Here is a 22,750-nt window from a genome sequence, read left to right on the forward strand (position 1 = left end):
TAATCCTTGCAAATTTAAAGAAGGGGTATATCTTGAATTACGATTTCCGATTTCTTTTTTATTTAATTTCTCCGGTTCTAGTGGATGAAAATGAATTTAAAAGTTCAGAGGTGTAGTACTATACGAGTAGCATACGTGAAAATTTTTTCAAATCGATAGGTTGATTATTCGTATTAAGTAAAAATATATAAAGTTCAAAAATTTTCAGATATGAAGGAATTGAAGGAATACGAACCCTTGAATTTCGATTTTTTTTCTCCTAGTTTCCTTCTAGTGAATGGAAATTGATGAAAAAATTCAGAGATGTACTTATATACGAGTAGCAGAAGTGAGAATTTTTTTAAATGGATCTATCAATTATTTGTATTGAATGAAAATTGATAAAGTTTGTAAATGTTCAGACGTTTATGCGTTTTCTATGCATGCGCAAGAGCTTCCTCTACAAGTAGCCATTTTGAATTCGCGGCTACATTCATACTCCATTTTCTGATTTACACGGTGTCCAAATCTATCTATAAAATCGTGTTTAGGACTCATCTCTTTTCCTGGATCATTTGATTCTTCTATTACACTCTCTCTAAATCAATTCTACAAAATACGTCGTATTTAAGCGAGTACCTATGTATATTGAAATAAATTTTATCAATGAACTACATTTATCATTTGTTCCTTCAGTTCTTCGAATATTCCTTAGAGTATCTGGACAACTAATACACGTTCCACTTTTATAAATTTAACTTATTCGCGTAACAGATACACTTCTTCGTCTCTATGCGCCTTCTAAAACATAACTGTACCCTCGTATTGTGAATTATGAATTCAGGATGCTGAAAATATCGCGGTAACTGGGAAGGGGTGTAGCCGAAGCGGCAAACTGCTTTCAAATGCATTTGTTACAAAGATCAATCAGTCTTGTAGCACGGAAAAACGTTCGGCAAATAAAACATTTTATATTATACCTCAGAATAAGATAAGTAACCGAGCATCTGTCCGGTTGTTTATATTTCGCTCGTGAGAACGATTAAAAATTTAATTGGCAATTGCATCGGTTCAATGTCACGGGGTTTGGTCAAAGATCAACAAGTAAAACAGGTTTCTTATCACGCGTCATTTTACTAGGAATTTCATTACACCGAGTAAGTAGCCCAACCCATAAATAAATCAGACGAACGGGGGGAATGACTAACGCGAGATTACGCGACCCATCGGACACTTTCGGCCCACGCTATTTTATCACACGTTTAATCCGATCTCCGTACTTACGTATAAGGCCGCGATATACGCCGGTCCACAGACTCCGATTTCCGATACACAATTTACACACCGCGTTATCGGCCCGATCTCGCGTAATTAGAACGTGTAAAACTATTTATACGATTCTTAGAAGCACGACTCAAACGATAATCCCGACAATTATGTAATTAACATGTTTCCCGAGCCAATCGTCGAATTCGTTGTAATAATTTACAAAGGCAAATATATCAACATATAGTTTTATTATTATTGTGTATAACAATATTTACAGAGATGTACAGGCATCACGCATTTGAGTAATTGCGTACTCGGATCACACAACATACATCAGATCAGGAATCAAATTCTTGCTTCATCTTAGGTTCTCCAGAAATAAAAGTTCACTGCATTGTGTCATTCCTTGCTATTCCGCGTTTGCGTTAGTACCTATTTCATTACTCTCTTCTAACATCATGAATATTAATCAGAGATGAGTAATTCTAATGCACGTACACTCCCTGATGATGCATGGAACAAATTAGTGTTATCAGTGGCTGGTATCTCTCTCACAGTAGCCAGAAACATTTTCTTCTTGGAAAAATCTTATAAAAGTGCAAATAAATAATTACAAATACATTGTAAAAATGCTTTTCAATTTATCGCTCGATAAGGAATGTTTTACACTGAAATCATTAACTTTCTTAACATATACAAACAGGCAAATATTTAAATCAGTTGTAATAGTCGTTTGCATGTGACACACGTTTTACGTTTGCAAAATAAGCTCTGTGAGGTATTAACTTGAAAAAGAAGAGAGTAAGTTGACATCATTCGTAACAAGTCTATCATTAACTCAATATCACAATTCGCTTTTAACTTTCCTCTCAGAAACATGTTTCTTCTCGAGATAATCCTGCGTGCTATTCAATTTACTATCTAATTCAAGTGTCCTAATGTTCTTATAATATGTCCTGTACTTCTTCCTGATAAGTTTTACTTTCTGTTTATCCGCTCGGAGATCAACAGTGGAACCGAGTATTAAATGTACGTCTTTAATATGCGCCAATTTTAATAAAATGATTTTCCTCCTATTGCTGGCACTTGTTCTACCTAACAGGCTAATATGCCTGATCAACCTTCGATAATCTCGGAGCAATTGTCTAATGATATCTAGACACAGCCAACGGGTTCGTGCGATGCACGTGTCCGGAGCCTCTCCAGCTCCGGACTGACAAATATTTACAAGCGCTTCAACATGCGAGTCTCCGTCTAAATTCGCTAAAATGAAATTGACGAGATTCGGTATGGTGACCGGCAGAGAAAACGGATACACCGTGCTATCCTCCTTGCTGGAAACAATAAAGATAAGAGAACTGTTATAGAACACGATCATTATTAGAATTCAATCTCTAATTACCTTTTGGCAGGGAGGAATAGAATAGATGGGAATCGATTCATATTATATTCCCATGGTAAATCATTATTATCACCGTCTACTCTTACAAATGAGAGGTGATCCATTTCGCGGAAATAATGAGCCACTGTTAAGTATACATAAAATATCGCGCTACAAAATGCACAATAAGGAGAGTGGTACATCACAACCACATCCTGAAAAGACAATCGTTACAGTTAATATATTATCTGTTAATTACTTACTATTATCATGTTCATTTTTTCTACCAATTTACCTTTGTTGGATCCAAGATAATATCCAAGAAGGTCTCAGTAGTTAATTCCGGTATGCAGACGCTTTGTACATTATTCGGCTTACAATCGACTTTAGTTTTAAACTTTTGAACGAAACGCCTTGAATTGTTAGAACGCAAAGTGCGTTGTAGAAAACCGAGTGTATAATTATTTATAAATTGTACAAGTGTATATCTCTTAAAATCTTCCTGCATGACGTATTGACTCTCACGCTAAAAAAAATTAATTAATCCGTGAAATAATTAGATGTAGAAGCATAGTGACTCCTATTAATATTCGGACACACTTCAAATAGAATAATCTTCCGTTCTGAAATATGTCCAAGTATTAATGGGAGTTACCATATATGCTAAGATACAAAGACTTACTGCAACGTCTAATATAACAACGGCAGTCTTGTCCTTATTCTTTAATATGTCTATACCAAGAGCTTCTGCGAAGTGAAAATAATGCAGACTATCGATCGCTATTAGCGCCAGCGTTTTATTAACCTTGCAGACCGATCTCGTAATATTCGTAAACGGATGTCCGGAATCATCACGCGGGAATATAGGCTTGTGATACTTATTCCCAATCATCCACTTCTTACAATCTAATCTTAACTTTCCCCTTTTCACTGCATCCGCGGACCTCGCGTCCTCCTCATTCGCAGCAGGGATCGACGTTTTGTACTTTTGACTCTTAGACTTAAATCCGTGTTGATATTTTACCGCCGCGTCGTCTCGATTGCAACAGAGTTCATATTTTTCGTACTGAACAGAATCCACGGTAGAAACTTTAAAGATATCCGCTCCGCTGCAGACGCGATCGAGTTTATTAGAATTAAGCTTACAAATTGAAGAATCGCTCTCCGCGTTTGTTTTGCATAGGGAGCATTTGTTCATCACGATGTTCGCACAGCAGCTATCGTTGATCCACCTTTGCATAGAGATATTAATCTCCGATTCGCTTATCTCGTTCTTATTCTCTTTCAAGAGCTTCGTGCATGATTTGTTTCGTTCAGAATGTCTCGGGATAGCCGTGCGTCGTTTAACACTGAGTCGTTCAATTATCTCTTTAGTCGACGCATTGTCCGCGCAATTATAATATTCTAATCCGACTTCTCTCATCTGTAATATAAATAGAAGTATTATATTATAAATGTCTGTAGTATCATGATATTTTTTGTAATACTAGATACCAAATTGCGGAAGACAAAGAAGAAGAAACCATAAGGAATAGAGAAATATGGCGAAAATCATATCTTTCTTAATTACTAAGAGAGGTGATTTTGTTATACTTAAAGCACAGTTAAAAGGGAACAAAAATCAAGGCGATACGTTATATGCTCATCTATTTTAGTTCGAAGAGAAACAGTTTTTAAATGCGATGTTTGTGATGTAGCATTATGTATCGTTCATTTTAAAAAATACCACGTTAAATAAACTCTAAGAACTATTCGTAAGTTATTTAAAATAATAGAACTGCCGATATACGGCAGCGCAATACAGAAACTTAAGTAGAGTCATGATGCAAATGGGTTAACGATGGTGAGGTATGTGGGATAGAGAAATGCGTATGGAAATATGTGCAAATATAAACTCAGTTCATTTCTGCGTCATAAGACTGAAGTAAAACTTATATACATGTAGTACTCACCAAATTATAATTGTAATTCTCCGAATGCAGAGGATTACGAGGCGTGAAAAGGAAAAGCACAGGCCCGTCCCTCAGATACGGTGCTAATGTTAACGATTTTACCCCAGGTGGTTGCAGCCACAATACTGGTGGATGCATCGAGTTGCTAATCCAATTTAATAGGTTTTCGGAAATCCATTCAGATCCTTCTGGATACCTCTGCACATTTCAATTTTCATTCATTTAATCGTGCTACATATATAAATTTTGTCTGCTTTATATATCAAATATATTCACTATTGCTCGAGTACAAACTTCAGGGTTTCAAATTTTTTAATTGCCGCATTTAAATGCCGCAACCATTCAATTTTAATCAACAATTAGAGTATTCTTTCAAAATTTGATCATGAATTCCAATTGCTTCCAATTAAGCTAATTAAATAATTTTCATTCTTAGTCAAATCCGGATCAAAAACCAAATGTTAATTGCCAATTGGTGTTCAATTGAAGATCTCTTTCGAATTTATTTTTGGCATGAGGAACTCTATAAGAATTAGTAGTTGCAAAAAAATGTGTGTTGTACAGCACTACGATCAAGTTCAATTTTTAATCTCTTATAAGTAAAAAAAAGGACCTCGAATGCAATTTTTTTTCCCTGACTTTTGCCTTGTTTTGACATTTAGCATCAATCCCTCAAATTTTTCTCATCAATACTCAAACAGTCTATATATATCGCATTCAGCATTAACTAGAGAATATCTATGGGTGAAGAAATTAGCCGTTGACTACTTATTTGGAACTCTGCAAATGTTTCCCATGTACTTACTATGGTCTCGCTAGGCGTGAGCAAATGAGCCGATGGAAATTGATGAATATCGTAGTCCGTTTTGCTGGATAATGCACTAGTGACTATTGCGAAAACCATTTCTCTGTTAGGATCTTCTTCTAATGCTCTCACTGCAGCTTTATGGAATTCCTTATAGCCCGGAGTTCTATCTAATCGCGTGAAATTAAAATAGCCTACTACCACAGCCTGTAATAATTAATTCTTTGTTAATAACTACAGAGAATGTCCCAATTTCTCTTTGCATCACAATTTTTACTCACTGCTCTTTTTCTACATTTTTATATATAATCTGAAGGTGGTATGAGCATTTTTTCTCAAAGTTTATGACTTAAAATATTGAACATAGCTTTTTATCATATTTCTTAAATGTTTGCCAGAGATCTTACGGCTCATACAACATTAAGCTAATAAATAAAAATTGTAAAGTGAACAGAAATTGGGACATTTACTCTATAAGCTCCATGCAGCTTATTTGTCTGTTCTTACATCGTAGTTAACAAGTAAATTCATTAGCTGTTCCTTATGTGTTATCCTAACGATAGGATTCATAACTGTATTCAGGAATTTTATCATATATGGCCAAGTACGTATCCCCCTATACTCCACGCCAGACTTTTTTGATGGATAAAGCATCAACACTGGATAACTCGGTATTTTATATTGGGCTCTGCATTCTGAGTTCGGATGCCAACAGTTTATGGCAGCAAAGAAGATCTAAAAATGTTTCAATTCAATGAAAATTGATCAAATCAAACATATGGAAATGTCTATGATTTTATTACTTGCGAATGATAATATTGAGCAACTTTCTCAAATTCCAGCCGCATATTTTGACTCTCCGCATCCCATGGGGCGTAATACATAACAAAACTGAAATCTGCTTCCGTAACTCTCTCGACCATAGCACCTAAATGTCCTTTGTAGAAATCTAAGACCATCGAACTTTGATTGAAAAATGGCTTTGCTATTGGTGGCTTCGATACTTTAGGAGATCTGTAACGAAAGTAATAATTGAGGGGCTAAAGCCATTTTCTGACGGCTGTTCTGTTAACATGTATGCAATCAGTTTCATGCAAAGTTAAGATTTACTTCGCATTTTCTTTAAACATATTGGTATTTGTAAATGAAGAAAGTGATACAAGTTGAATGAGATGATTCATACCATCAGATTTATATACAACATTTGAAAAAAGAGCAGCTAAATAATTCAACTACACACGAGGGTAAAAGTGATGTGGTGGTTGAAATTTATTTGTAATTGGAAGGGTAACCAAGAAATCATCGATATTTAAAACTCACGAACTATGAAGGGCAGCTAGGGCGGTGAAAATGATCGCAAGAAAAAATCGTATGATTTTCCTTGCATAGGAGAACATCTTGTTGGCCAATCGTTCCTCTACCGCCAGCTTTTGATCCGACTCCTTGGCCACGTCGTTACTTCCTGAGTCTGGTGTAATCGCGTGCGGGTTATCACCATTTCTCGGCGTGCTCGTTTCAACCTCTTCTTTCAACATTATCCATCGAACCAAAAAACGAAATCAAGGGACGAGAAATCGGCCGTACGCTAGAGCCTCATATCACACGCTCGTTGTGTTTATCCCGGTGTTACTGCCGATACAACCGCCGCTTATTTAATAAAGCCCGATTAGCCGGGTTTTTCGTCGATCACTATTGAACCACCTGTATTTTTATAAACCGGAAACAGCTGACCGCTTGTCAACATATCGTCAATACAAGACGCGAAAGAGGAACATTTAATTTCTTGCACGCATGGATCGTCGAAAACAGGAGTGGTTCGTTGAGATACCGCAAGGTACTTGCTTATCGCAATACATCGATATATGTACGACAACAGTGTAAGTGTTGTATGATCGTCATATTATGTGCACGATAAACTTTTAGGAGTAACTTCGCAAATTGAGATTTAAATAATGGGAATCTGTCGTGGTACTGAGCATCACTGGACATATGTATATATCATAAGCAAATGAAAAGCAATATACAATGCACGATATACTTATCTAATGATATCTAATAAACACAATCCTGTATATAAGGTCAGATTAGGTCTAGTCAGGTCTGGTGGATGGCCGGAATGTATGTATCCCACCACCTAAAACTCGACCTGACAAATTTTTCTCATGTTAGTTTCTTTTCTTGCAAACGTATCATATGTGGAAGATATTGTATTGTCTATACTTGTCTATGATACACGATGATACATATATAAGAAAAGGAGATCGAGAGAAAGTATAAAATTGTGGTTAAAAATTTGTTATCATATATCTATAAATAATTAATTGAAAAAGGAAATTGAAATTTAAACAATTGGGAATCTGGCATAGTACTGGAAAGTACTGGACATCGGTATATATACGTCATATGCGGTCATATGCTATATACAAACAAAACGCAATATGCAATTATACAATAACACATGTCAAAATGTCATGTCTACTAATTTATGAAAGGAATTACGAAAATCTATAATGAAAAGCCTATTGATCTTCTTACCAAACAGGCTTTACAAAGAGAAGCCTGGATACCTGTTTGGCAAAGTTGTATATGATGAAAATACAGAAGTAAAAAAATTTTATGTTATTGGCGTATGTAAAGTAGATAATTTGGACATCATAAAATGCGCCAATATAATCGGATATTACTCCAATACTGAACCGAAACGTGGATACGTAGATAAAAAATATTCAGACTGGATCAACGTACGCTTGAATTCCACAAATAATATTTACGATTACAATTTAAAAGGAATTATCGTGAATAATAAAAAAATATCTAGTTTACAATGTCATACAGTCATGACAATATACGATCAATCAGCTCTCAGAGAAACAGAATTATTCCCACAGAAAGCTGCATTCGGAGATCATTTTCACGAATTGATGAAAATTGTACAAGACAAACAAGTTCAGAGAGAAATACAGAAAAAAGGAAAATTTAGCTATATAAAAGAGACTCTGCTAGTATATCATATGCTATTATACTTCTATCCAGTTCTTCTTCTTAGCAAAATAACAAGCAAATTGTTACCAATATTAAAATATTCTTTTCTGGGCGTACATGTTAATGGATGGTTGGAAAATATTAAATGGATGTTAATCACTGTAATAAGAAATAAAAGATTTACATTGAAGACTGGCAACTATGCCTTTGCGTTGATAATAGACATGTTACTGGGCATATTTATACTGCAATTTTTACTGCATCACATTCAATGTTCTCCGTCCCAAATACTTTTACATAATGCAGAGGCAAGTATGCATATTGGAGATTAAGAGTGCATATTGCAATGACCAAATGAAAAGAGTTCTATCTAAATTAGTTTGCAACCAATGTCATGAAAGTCCTGTGGTATTCCTCAACTATAAGTTATCAATATGGCATGATTTCATTGCACTCTTTGTAGATTTAGTTTTCTTAAAAACGCATAAAATCCACAGTTTAGGGATTAAACGTAATTCATATATTATATTGTACAAATATTTTTGCAGAAGGTAGTCACATGTTTAAAGGATTTAATAAATTGGTTGATGGGAGTACCAGCTGGATTAAAATTGAATCTAGCATTGAACAACATGCTTGGGAAATTTTTTCTTTACCATATACAAATGTGGTGGACCTTTTTAATATTCATGAGACCTTTAATGGACTTTGCATTTGAAGTATTGGTATTGTTTGGAAAGCTTGGCATTACGTTTCAAATAGCGATTGCGGCTGATCTGCTGGCGCTTGTCAGTTTTCACGCTTACTGCATTTATGTCTATGCAGCAAGGTAAAATTTTTTACACGATGAATAGATTTCGGATTTTCGTCTAAAATAGAACATTAACCGTTTTAATCTCAGGGCGAGTCATTGGAAAACATTGTCGACAATTGCCGACCAACGTAATAGCGCTTATCTTAATAAAGAAAGTCAAGAGTCACGATGATGCTTGTCTTTTTACGTGTTGAAAAATGCTAATCAATTGTTCATAGCGTTCAAATATCCTGAGATTTCTGATTGGGACTTAAACGGTTAATGGTATCGGTTGAAAAATGCATTCTAAATAGATATTTCTTTTATCACGTAAACATTGTAACAGACTCATTTTTAATATTTCGTAAATCTGTTAACATGAGCATTATTTATATTTCTGCCAATACAATTTTTCTATGAATGCATTAGATCCGCTGTTTAGTGATGAAAATCGATATATTAATTCAATTATTTTACTAGGCTGTTTAATATACAACTGAAGGGTATCACTGCTTTGTTTCGATTATTTTTGGGCAAGAAAAAGAATCCGCTAAGGAAAAGAGTTGATTCTTGTCTGTATCAACCGGATCAACTGTTTGTGGGAACTTTGCTGTTTACTATTTTGTTATTCCTTATGCCAACGACTTGGGCTTATTATGCAGTTTTTACTACGGTATATCATTGAGTCAGTGCAAAGTTCTTGTCTGATTTTAAATTAGATTTAATTCATATTATTATTATTATTATTATTATTCACTTTTTTATGGAGCCATCCCACAGTTTTCCATCATTCTTTTTTACAATTCATTCATTTTTTGGAGAAACTGGAAAATCGGCCAGATCGAAATTAACAATTAAATCTCTTCTCGATCTGGTGAAAATCGTACAAACCTGTTATATCAACCGATTATTATGAAATTCATATGCTTTTACAAATGGGACGTTTCTAATTTTTATTAGAGACTGAATGAAAAAGTTAAAAATCATGTCCTTAAACTTTTTTATTCGAGATTTCGATGAATAACAATTTCTTTAACTTTTTGTTATGTTTTATATAGTAAACTAAGCTTTCTAACGTTCCAAAGAATATTAAATTACCGAAGTACGATGAAATCTAACTCGCCTCTAAAAATCAGACACAAAATTTTGCAATGACCTAATAAAAATGATTTATATTAACTTGTAAGCTTGTATCTTACTCAGAAATCATTTCAACGTTTTTTCTTTCTCAGTTCAGACTAGCATTGATTAGTTTCGGAGGTCTGTTAACAAGAATGAAGTTTTACCTGCAAGTTATGCCTGTCTATACATTTTTCAAATGGCTGCTTCACTCTCACAGTACACGTAGTAAGTGAAACACTTTGTGCTCTGATCATATCATTGTACTTTATTCACAAATTATGCAATCCTTATGTCTCAGGTGTCGTTAATATTAAAGTGCATAGGACAGAGGGACCCATAATATTAGTGATGACAATAGTTGTAGCATCATGGAACCACACGTGGAACAAATGTATACCAGACACAATAACACATCATCCATCCATAGAATGGAGCAAGATAATAAATAACATAATATGGGGTGAATTGCTATATCCCCTCTAATATTTATTCATAATTCTCCATCGGTTAACGAAGGTCTCTCTGTACATGTACTAAATAAACTGCAGATTTTAAAGTGTCTCCACCTCATTTCTTTGGTTTTGGTTTTCCATAGATTTGCTCCAGAATCTCTGGTGGTATACCTTCTACCATTTTCTCATCAATATCATTCTCTTCCCTTAGTATACAGAAGTATATCATAAATATCATCAGGCTTATACCTATAACTGGTGCTTGGTACCAAGGCTCGTCAGGGCCTACATTCGTATAAGCAGCAGGAAACGTTGCTGCCTTAGATGTTGAAAATTTTATTGGCTTATCAAATTCCTCATCAATTTTATCTTTCTTCGAGGCGCTGTACTTCGCAGTCGATAAAATCTGGGGAAGAGCACACCTGAAATAAAATATTATTTATTTCCCTAACCTCCTTTATACAATTTTCGAAATTAGTCTAACGAAAAATTGTTAGACCTTACCTTTTCTGTAACAGTATTTTCTTGTTTTTAATTTGTAGCATATTTTTAACTAATTTTATGCGAATCATATTGAACGAAATGAGAAAACCGCACAAGTTTCACTTCCGAGTTTTACATATAATTTGCGTCGAATTTTTATACAAATATATGTACAGACGTTATTAAATATCTTGCACCGGCTCTCCTTTCACGTTCACCCTTGTAAAAAGTAATCATCGGTTATTATATACGTTGGCAGTCTTACATTCGATGCTTTTGTAGTGTTCGAAATTCAATATTTAGGGTCGGAGGTGTTTAGAAACAGCCGTGCGTCCACATGTTCGACCTTACAAGTCGAAAGGTGGATATTTTTCTACGTTTAACATTTAGTTTTGAATAGACATCGACCGCGGAGACGTCGCCAGTAGATCAAACGTTAGATTATCAGAAATTAGATAACGTATTCATGCGCGAAATATAAAATTGATTTGTAGAAAACAATGGGTTCTGAGGGCACGTCCCAGGTAGAGGTTAAAAATTCAAAGTCGCGGAAACGAACGAAAAAAAAGGAAGGATCAAAAGGTGATTAAATACTCTTTAATTGCTTTTGATAATTTCTTTTCTGTTTAAACTGCGACTCGATCTTTTCTAGGTATTACGAGCAATGCAAATAACGATAGTTTAGAAAATGATACTAATAATGTAGAAGAAGTAAGCATGAAACATAAAAAACGGAAGGAAAAGAAAGAATCAAACACTGACCATAATTCTAAAGAAGTGATTCAAGATAGCAAAGAAAATGATTCTGCTGGGGCTGAGGCTATAAATGAAGAGAAATCGGATAATGAGGCATCACCACCGAAGAAGAAAACGTACATAAAACAGTTCATTGATAGAATTGATAATTTAAACATTTTAAGCATGGGTTGAAAACAGTTATCATATCGGTTCTGGTTCTACTGATATCTAGTATGTAGCTTATATCAGCTTTTTAAACTTACCACGCACTGATCAAAGGATCATTTCTAGATTCTTCTATAAGAATTAAAAGGAACATGAAATTTGTTTGGCCATGTTACTAAATTTGTAATTATTATTTAAACTGCCGATACTAAATTGCACTCTAATGTACAAGATATAAATATAGCACATTAGTGTACAAAAATTGTCAGTAGATTTAAGATTATATCTAGAATTTTTCATTTTTATGTAGCAGATGTTNATGTTAACACCTATGTGGGATTAGATAGTTTTCGATTGCTAAAGAAAATACGTGCTTATTACTTAAAATAACTACAATTGGGATGAAGAACCGAAATATGAGATCGAAAAATAATATGAAACCGATGTAATTTCAGGCAGAACCGATATATAACTGTCATTTACGAAACCTTTTGAATACCTGATTTTAAGTACTTCTTGCAGTATAGATACAGAGAATGATTTCGACGAGAATGGAAAGAATAATACAAAATCTCCGAAGCAGCCTTCTAAGAGACAGTTAAAGAAAGAGAGGGCTGAGAGAAAGGAAAATGAAAAAAGGATGGCTATTAAGATAGACGCAATGAAGAAAGGACTTAATTATGTCTCTACGGTAATAGATACTTTGAATTTTTAGTACAATGATGCTTCGAACCTGTAAGGTTGTATGACCCCGCAAATAAAAACAAAGACGAAGTATTAAAATTTAACGATTAGTAGATATCGTATTAACACTTAGACTGTCATGTCACCCAAATTCAGGTGACACAAAGTTTTCAATGGGCTTATCACCCAGCTGACTGTGATGGATATATTGACTGTTATTTGTCTGTCGTATTTCGAAAGTTAGGCAAAGAAAGCAAGACATTCCTTGCACACATTATCATTTAATAATGTGTGAACGAAATAATATCTTATTTGAAATCAGACATGAATTTTTGCAGTGACCCAGTAAAAAGATACTTCGAACTTTTAATAAAGGTACTGAAGAAAATGTAATTTTTATTTGCAGTGGAAATACGCGCGCAGTGAATGGAAATTCGAGAAGTTGAGACAAATCTGGTTGATCGATAATCTGCTTGACGAAACTTCAATACCAGATGACATTTTTCCAACAGTTTTAGAATATTTCGAAGGATGCAAAGGAATGGCAAGGGAACTGTTGTTAAAGAAGGGAATGGACGCTATAAAGAAAATAGAAGAAAACGTCGAAAATAAAGAAGAACTGGAGTCAGTTGCTTATCAGAGGGCAAGGAAACTTCTACAAGCTTTGCCTATTGATACTTAGCCAACTACTAGATGTCTTTTATTCAAATTGAACTTTTCTTTTTTATACATTATCTATCAATGTTTTGACGTTCATGTATGTTCATAAAGAGTATTTATATTAAACCTTTGTATATATTTGAATAATTAAATTTATCTGTTTATTATAAAACAATTTAATCTTCCCTCTCTAAATATTTATATCTGGGATATATAGATATAAATACTATGTTTTGTTATACATTTATACACAATGTTATACAGTTACCCCATTAGCTACGGGATAAATAACAATCTTAAAATACATTGACTACATTATTCTGTATACTTATCTACAAACTGTTTAAGTTTATCTACATCTTGAAGACCGACGATTCTGTCCAAGACCTTTCCATCTTTCATTGCAATGAGTACTGGTACAGATCCAACCTGAAAATAGACAAACAACCTTTACTACATGAAATTATGATAGAAAATCGAGAAATAGGTGGATAGAAAACTGGAAACAAACCTCGTAGTCCAAAGCCAGGTCACTGTTTTCATCTATGTCAACCTTAGCCAGTAAAACTTTTCCCTGTTTTTCTGCAATCACTGACTCTATGCGAGGAGTCAGCATTCGGCAAGGATTGCACCATCTGTAATGCGAATTGCATATAGTATTTTCCTACAATAAACGTCTCGTGCATTAAGGTTTTACTTACGTTGCGAAAAAGTCGATGATCACAGGTACTTTAGAGTTTTTCACGCGATCATTAAAATCTTTTGGATCCTGAACTTTAAAAGCGGTAGAAATAGCTTGCTCCTGAGCCGGGGCATTCGCAAATGCCCTGCTGCCGAGTGCACTGCGCACGGATCTTAGACCGGTTCGCAGCATCTTAACGCGTGAATTTGATAACGAACGAGGGACTGTATAATACCGGGGATTGAAGTGTAATAATCACGACTGAATTTTGAAACGCAGTAACAATTTATTCAAGCCTAACCTAACGCCTAACACACTGTTGACAGTATTCTCATGTACTACAGCATACTACAGTGTACTACTGTACTTGACTGTAGACAGTGTAGACTGTACCACCATGTATAGTGTATACCCAAAACTGTGGGTGCGTTGCGATCGAGTAAAGCTTGGCACAGAGATAAACAAGTTTTGCCATGAAATCCTAAAATTTTTGCTCTCCGTTACGACCACTTCTCAAATTACTTTCTTTTGTACATATAAACATGCCGTGGTGTGTCGTAAAGAAGTGCGTTTCAAATAATGACAAACAAAGTGATAAAATTTCAACATTCAAGGTGCCTAATGATCAAGATCTGCGTGAAAAGTGGAGAGTGGCGATTGGAGTCAATATTCTGCGCTCATCGCACAGAGTCTGTGAATTGCACTTTGAAGAACATTTAGTTATTAAAGATTATATTCATAGAACTAAGGATGGACATATTATAGCACAGGTGAAGACATTATTCTCTTTAAATTATATTAAACAAATATAAATAAATTTATTACTACATTATAGGTTCCACTAAAACACCATCATTTAAAAGCAGGAGCTGTTCCAGCAATATTTAAAAGGAACGATTTGTTGAGAGAGAGAAGTCCTCCCAAGTTTCAGAAATGTATCAATGATATAATGTTAGATCATTGTTACGCAACAAAAAGAATATCTGAATGTTTACAAAATGTCGATCGATTTGACATCAGTGTTGCAAAATGTATGTATATCTCGCAAATTACATTGTTAAATATTGTATATCAGTAAAATATATTTATACGTCCATAGAAAAGTTTATAATTATTAATTATTATTTTTTTTTATTTCTAATAGCAGCAGAAAGATCAAAGGACGATATTGACAGTAGAATGCAAGAGGAAACGTCCTGTAATGTGATTTCGTCTATTAAAACAGAGACGACAGACTGTGACAAAGATGCAGCTCGTGAGTAGTAATAAAATACAATGCCTGTAAAGTATTTATTGAAAAAAAGGTTTATTTTTAATGTTATTAATTTTAATTCAACAACAGAAAAAAAGGGGGTACTTGAAGAAAACCCTCAAGACATTTGTAAAGTCGAAGCCGAAAATAATTTCAACTATGCTATTGACGTGGATTCTAGTTGTCCTCTGACTACAAATAAAATTGAGTGCAGTAGGGTTGTCGATGACTCCAGTATGTATAACAATATATTTTTTACATATCATTTTTAAACCAATAATAATAATTTACCTATAATACTCAAAGTAAATTAAAAAATTTGTGTAACTTTGTTAAAAATTTTAAAGTTAGAAAATTAAATACATGCGAAAACATATAATTGCACATTTGTATATCAAAATAAAAAGTAAGTTTATGTTATATATTGATGATGATAATTACTGAACAATTAATTTATATTAATCTTTTTCTTTTTTATAGTTTCAAAGTCTGAAGAAAGAAGAGACAATGTAACATGTGAGAAACCTGTACAAACGCATAATAATGCAGTAAATGGAATTAGGATAAATTCAACTCAATTTTGTATCAATGTCACCTTCAATTTTTCTACTCCGTGTAAGTTACTAAAATGCTCAGGTAAATACAGTATTACTAGTTTACCCTAATTGCTATTCCAAATACCTTTATACTAAAATTAATGTTAAAACATAACTAATTACAACTCTTTTTCCATTTTTTTTCCATATTAGGTAATAATACTGTCGAAAATGACGTTGAGATAAAACTACCTAAACCATGGGGTCTTCAAAAATCTGTAATCGGAAAAGAAGAAGTTCTCATTTTTACGTACGTTGTAGAAAGTACAGATAGTGGAATCCAAACGCACATTTTTGAAAAATCTGTTTTAATAAAATCATCAAGAGAAATTATATACGAAGTATTTTCAAGAAAAGTTAACGTATCGGAATCAAAACTTCCTAAAATTCTGAATGATTTTAAAATATTGCCAGAAATCTTGAAAAAATTTAAAGACTTCAAGATTTGTAAAGGTGTTCCAGATACAATTCCGAATTTTTTTCAAACATCAGTATCGAGAACAGTAACTGGCATGGATATACGTCATAAAGATTGCTCCCTTTTGTCATACAATTGTGAAAAATGCCGTTCGTGCAAAGTATATTCAACTTCAATAGCTAGAAGTTTAAAACAATCAAAACAAAAAAAAGAGGTTATTCGTGTCAGTTCATCTAAAAATGCCACTGAACAATGTAAAATTAAAGCACTGAGGAATAAAATAAAAAGGCAACAAGAGCACAGGAGACGTTTAAAATTCAAACTCTCATTACTGACAGACGCTATTGCGGATCGGTAACAGACAAGGTGGAATATCTACTGACAACAGTTTGGAAAGTGTCCCCGACAATATGAAGATTGTTATCAAGGAAATAATAAATGCTGCAAAAAAGAGATCGAAGGAGCCATAGATATACCGATGAGTTTATGCTTTGCATGTTAATGAATATAAATGAATATTATTTTAGTTTTATTCTATTGTATGTTATAATAGGCATCTGCCTGTGAATAAAGTATTATTATTACTAATTTTTAAGAGACATTGATATAATCCCTTTACCTTGCACGAAGACTGTACATGAATGTATGACACTGATAGGTGATAAATGTGTTTTGCAAAATATGCAAATAACTGTGGGGTATTTGATCTAACTATTGATGAAGTGTTAGATACATTTCATTTTACATTTCCCTGCAAAGATTATGGGGCTGATATATTAGCTTATGCGCTTTATTATTTAGTATGTTCGACTGAGAATGCACCAGTTTACCTTCCAAGAGAAACAGAAAGTCAAATTGTTGATCTTGACAATTTAAATAGGCGACCTAATTCCGGTACGGCGATCGTGTTGCAATCCGAACACGCACCGGAACGGCTAAGGACAATGCGTTGTCCACATCCGGAAACGTGCAAGACTAATCGTGGTACATTAACTCATTACGCACCAAGACCTCAACCGCAATTTCCTTTGACAACGATTTTCAATTATTGTTGGATTTCATACACTCGAATATTCTGACATTTAGTCTATAGCTAGAAAATCGAAGATTTTCAAAATTAAATACCTGCAACTACAACGTTGCTTCAGAGTTCTATATTATCATTAGAAACAAATCACTTGTAAGAGTAAAACTTTTATTATTATCAAATATCTATATACGCATGCATTATTTTCATTTTGATTACAATAGTCCCTGAAAAGTGCAAATAATGATAGAAATAGAACATTGTTGATATCGGCCCTTATTTGATAAAACGTGAAGCTGAAAATGTTTCGTTTGCATTCCTGATAAGACTAGATTGGGTATCGAAAAACTCTAACATCCAAAAGAATATTAAGTGATTTGGTCCAATATTTAAAAAATTATTCAATTCTGATAGTGGTACGTATATTCATCACATATAAAATTTTCAGAATTCAAATGGACATGCAATAAAATGTATAAAACAATTGTTTTTCATTCATAACTGTTCTTGTCGAATATGATACTACTGCATTAATCGAAAATATCTTGCCAGAGGTAGCACCTCCCCAAATAAAATTATCCTTACAAGTCCTCCGTACGAATCCTTTGAGGAACTCGAAGCAAGAGTGAATAGAAATAGTCTCATATTCAATAATTCATTTCTTGTTATGCAAAATAAAATATTTATGATAATAATCTTAAAAAAATTGCTTTAAATAAACATTTATCTTATCATCTAAATATCATAACATATGCATTCTGTATATGTTTATATATGCAGTTTCATATTTTCCTTATATTGAATTTCCTTATAAATATAGAAGATCTGCAGTTTACTCATAGGCCTTGGTCTACGTGAGCCCACTTTGAAGAAGGTCGCGCTCTATATTTTCGTTGCAGCGGGCGTCGTTGGTCATATAAGGAAATAGCTAGGTAGCTACTTTTGCGCAACAGTCGAATGGAACGTGTTGCTCCTTCGCGACGCGTCCGTTGGAACAATTTTTCTAGCGTAGGAAAAAGGTGCGAACACCAAGGTGACCGAGGGACCTTGAAGGAATAAGCGGTTCAGGTTTTTTTAAAAGAAACCGTCCGTTTCTTGATCGTAATAGCTCGCGTCATAGCTGAACGATGCACACGATTTATTGCGTAACTTCCTTTGTGTTTCATCGTCCGTCAACTTCATTTCATGCAGAAAATAATCTGCTGATCCATTCTGTATATTTTATCGCGTTTGCGCTTTTAATTCTTTTGTCATCTTCAAAATACGCGTGTCATATAAATTAACTCGCACGGAAAGATTGTTCCAAAGAATACTATTGTCGTGTGTGACAAGACTTGGTAAAGTGAAAAAAATTGCTTCCTTTATAACATTTACGACATGAAACAACGCTACGCTGCGTAAAGTAGGAAGAAACCTTTCTCATTCCTCTCTCAGACGTCTCCTGAGTTCTAATGCATCAGAACCGTCCCAACGAACGTGCAGATGTACATATTTGTAAAGAGGTTTATTTGCTCGTTGCAATATAATGAAAATGTAGTATAATTAATATCCAAAGTTCTGTTTATGTCACAATTTCTGATTGCATATAAAATTGTAGAAAAAATGGCAGTGAGTAAAAATTGTGACGTGGACATCCAGTCTGGGATAATATTAAGTGAATACCATCTAAAACAGAATAGTTTTTTACAATTGGACCAGACGATTTTAATTTTTTATGGAGGTATACAGTCACTCCCTTGAAGGGTGTAGACTCACCCACAAAATTAGCAAAAAATCTTCTTATAGAAGGACGAAAAGTGTAGTCATGTAAATCCTCGTTTTGCACCATTGTTGTCTGATTATCGATAAAATACAGCAAAAAACGTCAAGATTTTACCGACAAATGTTGGAAAAGTCACGTAATTACCTTAGTCTCTCAATGAGCACGACAAGTATAAATCCTAATGCGAAGAAACAAAATTGTTGAGTTGATCAGAGTAAGCAACTTTCATTTTTATTATCGTACGGTTGATCGTTGCATCAGCCAAGCCTGATGAAACGTCGTTTATTAAAATTAATACATAATAAGAGGATCGAAAGTGTGTCGCGTAGGAGGAGACGCTCGGTTGTCGTCGACCTGGACAGAAGATTTCCCATCGTGGAAATCCATTATCTTTACTGATTGCGTGTCGACGAAACGACCGATTACGTGAACAATTTTCATTTTACGTAACTGTGAATCATCACGATGAAAATCGGTGATCGATCCGATCCGATTTCGACCCGTCGATCGCCTGCTCATTGATTGTAAACCATGACTTAATCGTCTACGATCGTAATCTACGTCAGCGACGAAAATTTCTCATGGTTAACGGCCAGCAATTTGCAGCGAGTCGTCTGAATAGAAGAAAGCGTTACGTAGAAACTGTTTTCTTTTTATGTAACGTGGAACAATTCCTTTGTTCCTTGAAGGCGGAGGTAGTACTAAAAATAATCATGAGATCATATAGGCGAAAGATTTTTAGTAATGATGCAGTAATATATTGGATTATTGTTGCCGTAATATGTTGAACGTTGTCTTCATCTGTCGCCTTATCGTTCGACCAAAAACTGTTTCCCAGGGTTTTAGAAAAGATTTTTTAACCAGACTTGTATTAGTACAGAATTTACATTAATTCTTATCATGCCTAGATGACATTTTGAATAGTTATAGAAGTAGATACCTAGAAGGTAATCGTGAGATCATATATTCGAACGGTTTTCAGTATCACAAAATGATTTTTATCAATACAGTAATATCAGAGAGAAGACTTTCTCTCTGGTAATATATTGGAAATTTTATTATCGCAGTAACATATTGAACGTTCTTTTATTAATTATTACTTATTAGACCAAAAAGTGTTAGAGCCGAAAATGAGTGATTCTGTAGGTGTTTTTGAACAATCATTTTTTTTGGTAAAATGTAACATGAGGCATGGTTATTGAGTTATTAAAGAAAAACACTGAGAAAAACAATGAGAGCACGCGTAGGATCCCCGCGCTGTTCCACGGCCGAGCGTTGCGATCCGAGCCAATAGTCCAGTGGCTGGTCGCGGGCCCTACACGTGCTCTGATTGATCAGTGTTTTTCGTTAATAATTTAAAAACAATCTCTACTCTAAACAACCTCTACTTTTAAATTGAACCATAAAACATGTTAATATAGTATAATAATAATATGTAAGTACCACATTTTCAGAAAAATATCTGCATATGTGTGAAATCATTCGCGGTCAAGAAGTAGCCAGTGCTCCAAATTTTTAAATGGAAGTCTACATTAATTGTTTTATGTACTTTTAGAGATTATATATACAATAAATACAAATTTTCTACAACGATCCACAGTCTACTTATAGTAGTAAAGTGCAATGATCAGTAAGTGCATTGTTCGTGTATGGTGCTCGTTATACGAATGTGAGTGCGAAGTTCGATAATTGAACTGGCGCATCGTCCGTGAACGCACAATATCCTCTGATTCATTCATCGTGTTACATCATTAACTCCGAATCCAATTATGGATTGCAACCAGTAGGAACATTTATTCTTTTTTGCACAATGAGTTGGAAGAAATCCATGCCGTAAATTGATCTAAAGACGACAATTACCTCCTGATAGGTAGAGCGTTCATTGAAAAAATAAACGCAGGTGCAATGAAATGCGATGTGCATTGTTAGTCATATACTCCTGGATGATGGTTGATCTTAGTCATGAATTTTTTATTTATAAGCTTCTACGAATTGAACAACAATGAATTTGTTAATCATCATGATCGATCGCATTCCTTCGGTGAAAATTTTAACAACGTCGATTCACGCAATTATGATTCTTCCCATAATGAATGTATGTATAGGGTGTCCCAGAAAAAGTATTAGTCCTGAAGAAAAAAGTGAAGGACGTAATTAAAGGATGCAATTTAATTGCAATTTGAACTCGGCGTTTGATATTCCGTATATTTTCTTACACTGCATACACTTCATGTATTACGCATATTCAGTCTTCTATATGTATGAACGCATCAAATCCAAAGTCTGATCACAATCAAAGTATTTATTATTTATTGTAACGTATTATATTTAGCCAAGAACATCATCTGTCCACGTTTAAACTGAATTAGGAAACGTTTAAATGAACTGGTAAAATCGACAGATTTCCCATTGAACTTGATTATTCTTCAGCAATTGCTGTTGAGCTCGTCTCGCCCCTAATCTGTAATTCGGTAGGGAGGCTCGTAATCGGTCTCGAATGTGAATTGAAATATTATTACCAGGCCAGGAATCGTTGGAAACAAAGTCTGCCTCTGGAGGGAAAGCGATCAAAAAAAATGAAAGACAGAACGCCGCATTGGGGATTTTGAATGGGATCGGAACTTCGGCCTGTAATCGCATGGAACGGAGGGACATGGGGTCGCAGCGACGTTGGGGTAGAAAAATAATAAAGGGAGAACCGTTGGTCGTTATGGTAACCGTCGATCTAGGATTTCATCTGGTCGACATCATGCTGACTAGAAGAGGTGGCCCACTGCTACCGAGAAAATGCGTTTTAGCTACCGCGGCTCCCTTGCGAACCGAGTATCCCAGTCTTTCGCACCCTGATCAAGTTATCTCGATTAATACGTAACGTTCATTACTCAGTTCGTTCCGTCTTTTGTTTGTTCACAGTCTTCTGTGGGAAAGTTTCAGTTTTTAGTTCAGTTGCTTCGAATGAAACGAAAGTATAGAAAAAATGTATTGACAAACTAGATTAGATTGTTGAATACAAAAAAATATGAAGATGTAAGATTTTTTCACAAAGACTTAAAGAAATATTCATGTACTCCAACAATATCCAAGTAACATTGACATCGCGTCGCTATCAGAGTTTACTCCCTTAATACTGAAACCTGAATTGAAATACGATTCGATTTCGAGGAATATTTAACTCGTTTACGGATAATCGTCGTAGCTGGCTCGAGAGCCAGGGCTCAATGAATATTTCCCGCGGAACGCAGTTCAATTTGATTAAACCGTCCACGTTTTCCCGGATGACTGAGCGTGAAAATCTCCGGGAGCGTCGAATCTGCTCGGCCGCTTTGGTCCACCAAGCGGTAATGATCCAATCGCGGAGTTAACACAGCCGATGTTTGCAAACTCTGCTTGTTTGCCGTATTATCGCCAGCTAATTGCTCGCCAATGATTGTTCAATACGTCCGTTAAAAAATAAAGGTATTTTTCAACGTGTCGCAGGATATAATACGAGCGTCGTATGCCTTTGTAGAAAACTGATCAAAGAAGATGAAGCAATTTTACCTAAATTC

General features: G+C 34.6%; 6 protein-coding genes across 9 annotated transcripts; 3 read left to right on the plus strand and 3 right to left on the minus strand.

Moving 5' to 3' along the window:
- Window positions 1-1,477: 1,477 nt before the first annotated feature.
- Window positions 1,478-6,921, minus strand: LOC108625811 (thioredoxin domain-containing protein 11). The gene is made up of 9 exons (XM_018026111.2): window positions 6,707-6,921; window positions 6,190-6,400; window positions 5,894-6,121; window positions 5,387-5,593; window positions 4,582-4,779; window positions 3,312-4,052; window positions 2,925-3,155; window positions 2,651-2,844; window positions 1,478-2,582 (listed from the first exon to the last, which is right to left on the minus strand). The coding sequence occupies exons 1-9, from the start codon at window positions 6,919-6,921 to the stop codon at window positions 2,093-2,095; spliced, it is 2,715 nt and encodes a 904-aa protein (XP_017881600.1). The 3' UTR covers window positions 1,478-2,092.
- A 78-nt stretch (window positions 6,922-6,999) lies between these two features.
- On the plus strand, window positions 7,000-10,844 carry PIG-Q (phosphatidylinositol glycan anchor biosynthesis class Q). Of its 2 annotated transcripts, XM_018026112.2 has the most exons (6): window positions 7,000-7,220; window positions 7,310-8,676; window positions 8,917-9,197; window positions 9,642-9,834; window positions 10,394-10,508; window positions 10,582-10,844. In XM_018026112.2, the coding sequence occupies exons 2-6, from the start codon at window positions 7,897-7,899 to the stop codon at window positions 10,764-10,766; spliced, it is 1,554 nt and encodes a 517-aa protein (XP_017881601.1). In that variant the 5' UTR covers window positions 7,000-7,220; window positions 7,310-7,896; the 3' UTR covers window positions 10,767-10,844. The 2 variants fall into 2 exon arrangements, with proteins under 2 accessions (XP_017881601.1, XP_017881602.1); XM_018026113.2 differs by lacking the exon at window positions 10,582-10,844 and having other exon boundaries at window positions 7,000-8,676; window positions 10,399-10,501.
- Window positions 10,740-11,721, minus strand: LOC108625816 (uncharacterized). Its single transcript, XM_018026117.2, has 2 exons — window positions 11,240-11,721; window positions 10,740-11,157 (listed from the first exon to the last, which is right to left on the minus strand). Exons 1-2 carry the CDS (start codon window positions 11,305-11,307, stop codon window positions 10,851-10,853), a joined length of 375 nt encoding a protein of 124 aa, XP_017881606.1. The 5' UTR covers window positions 11,308-11,721; the 3' UTR covers window positions 10,740-10,850.
- On the plus strand, window positions 11,490-13,612 carry LOC108625814 (uncharacterized protein C7orf50 homolog). Its single transcript, XM_018026114.2, has 5 exons — window positions 11,490-11,579; window positions 11,713-11,800; window positions 11,871-12,090; window positions 12,644-12,812; window positions 13,212-13,612. The coding sequence occupies exons 1-5, from the start codon at window positions 11,556-11,558 to the stop codon at window positions 13,485-13,487; spliced, it is 777 nt and encodes a 258-aa protein (XP_017881603.1). The 5' UTR covers window positions 11,490-11,555; the 3' UTR covers window positions 13,488-13,612.
- Window positions 13,469-14,489, minus strand: LOC108625815 (thioredoxin, mitochondrial). Its single transcript, XM_018026116.2, has 3 exons — window positions 14,167-14,489; window positions 13,977-14,100; window positions 13,469-13,894 (listed from the first exon to the last, which is right to left on the minus strand). Exons 1-3 carry the CDS (start codon window positions 14,337-14,339, stop codon window positions 13,781-13,783), a joined length of 411 nt encoding a protein of 136 aa, XP_017881605.1. The 5' UTR covers window positions 14,340-14,489; the 3' UTR covers window positions 13,469-13,780.
- A 98-nt stretch (window positions 14,490-14,587) lies between these two features.
- On the plus strand, window positions 14,588-17,001 carry LOC108625802 (uncharacterized). 3 transcript variants are annotated; one of them, XM_018026087.2, is made up of 6 exons: window positions 14,588-14,917; window positions 14,983-15,178; window positions 15,292-15,402; window positions 15,490-15,633; window positions 15,880-16,035; window positions 16,149-17,001. In XM_018026087.2, the coding sequence occupies exons 1-6, from the start codon at window positions 14,690-14,692 to the stop codon at window positions 16,769-16,771; spliced, it is 1,458 nt and encodes a 485-aa protein (XP_017881576.1). In that variant the 5' UTR covers window positions 14,588-14,689; the 3' UTR covers window positions 16,772-17,001. The 3 variants fall into 3 exon arrangements, with proteins under 3 accessions (XP_017881576.1, XP_017881578.1, XP_017881577.1); XM_018026089.2 differs by having other exon boundaries at window positions 15,880-16,014; XM_018026088.2 differs by having other exon boundaries at window positions 15,295-15,402.
- The last annotated feature ends 5,749 nt before the right edge of the window (window positions 17,002-22,750 follow it).

This window comes from Ceratina calcarata, unplaced genomic scaffold, assembly GCF_001652005.2.
Source record: "Ceratina calcarata isolate Rehan_Ccalc_2016 unplaced genomic scaffold, ASM165200v1 scaffold371.2, whole genome shotgun sequence".
NCBI lineage: Eukaryota > Metazoa > Arthropoda > Insecta > Hymenoptera > Apidae > Ceratina > Ceratina calcarata.

Bases quoted from the DNA above. Each gene is read 5' to 3' on its own strand.
- LOC108625814 (XM_018026114.2), top strand. From the start codon at position 11,556: ATGTTCGACCTTACAAGTCGAAAG. The intron at 11,580-11,712 runs GTGGATATTTTT...ATTGATTTGTAG, and splicing joins TCGACCTTACAAGTCGAAAG to AAAACAATGGGTTCTGAGGG. The intron at 11,801-11,870 runs GTGATTAAATAC...GATCTTTTCTAG, and splicing joins AAAAAAGGAAGGATCAAAAG to GTATTACGAGCAATGCAAAT.
- LOC108625815 (XM_018026116.2), bottom strand. From the start codon at position 14,339: ATGCTGCGAACCGGTCTAAGATCCGTGCGCAGTGCACTCGGCAGCAGG. The intron at 14,101-14,166 runs GTAAGTAAAACC...TTCGCATTACAG, and splicing joins ATCATCGACTTTTTCGCAAC to ATGGTGCAATCCTTGCCGAA. The intron at 13,895-13,976 runs GTTTGTTTCCAG...GTCTATTTTCAG, and splicing joins ACCTGGCTTTGGACTACGAG to GTTGGATCTGTACCAGTACT.
- LOC108625802 (XM_018026087.2), top strand. From the start codon at position 14,690: ATGCCGTGGTGTGTCGTAAAGAAGTGCGTTTCAAATAATGACAAACAA. The intron at 15,179-15,291 runs GTATGTATATCT...TATTTCTAATAG, and splicing joins TGACATCAGTGTTGCAAAAT to CAGCAGAAAGATCAAAGGAC. The intron at 16,036-16,148 runs GTAAATACAGTA...TTTCCATATTAG, and splicing joins TAAGTTACTAAAATGCTCAG to GTAATAATACTGTCGAAAAT.
- LOC108625816 (XM_018026117.2), bottom strand. From the start codon at position 11,307: ATGATTCGCATAAAATTAGTTAAAAATATGCTACAAATTAAAAACAAG. The intron at 11,158-11,239 runs GTAAGGTCTAAC...ATTTTATTTCAG, and splicing joins AAAATACTGTTACAGAAAAG to GTGTGCTCTTCCCCAGATTT.
- LOC108625811 (XM_018026111.2), bottom strand. From the start codon at position 6,921: ATGTTGAAAGAAGAGGTTGAAACGAGCACGCCGAGAAATGGTGATAAC. The intron at 6,122-6,189 runs GTAATAAAATCA...AAACATTTTTAG, and splicing joins CTCAATATTATCATTCGCAA to ATCTTCTTTGCTGCCATAAA. The intron at 3,156-3,311 runs GTAAGTCTTTGT...AATTTTTTTTAG, and splicing joins TTGTTATATTAGACGTTGCA to CGTGAGAGTCAATACGTCAT.
- PIG-Q (XM_018026112.2), top strand. From the start codon at position 7,897: ATGAAAAGCCTATTGATCTTCTTACCAAACAGGCTTTACAAAGAGAAG. The intron at 8,677-8,916 runs GCAAGTATGCAT...ATATTTTTGCAG, and splicing joins TACTTTTACATAATGCAGAG to AAGGTAGTCACATGTTTAAA. The intron at 9,198-9,641 runs GTAAAATTTTTT...TTATTTTACTAG, and splicing joins ATTTATGTCTATGCAGCAAG to GCTGTTTAATATACAACTGA.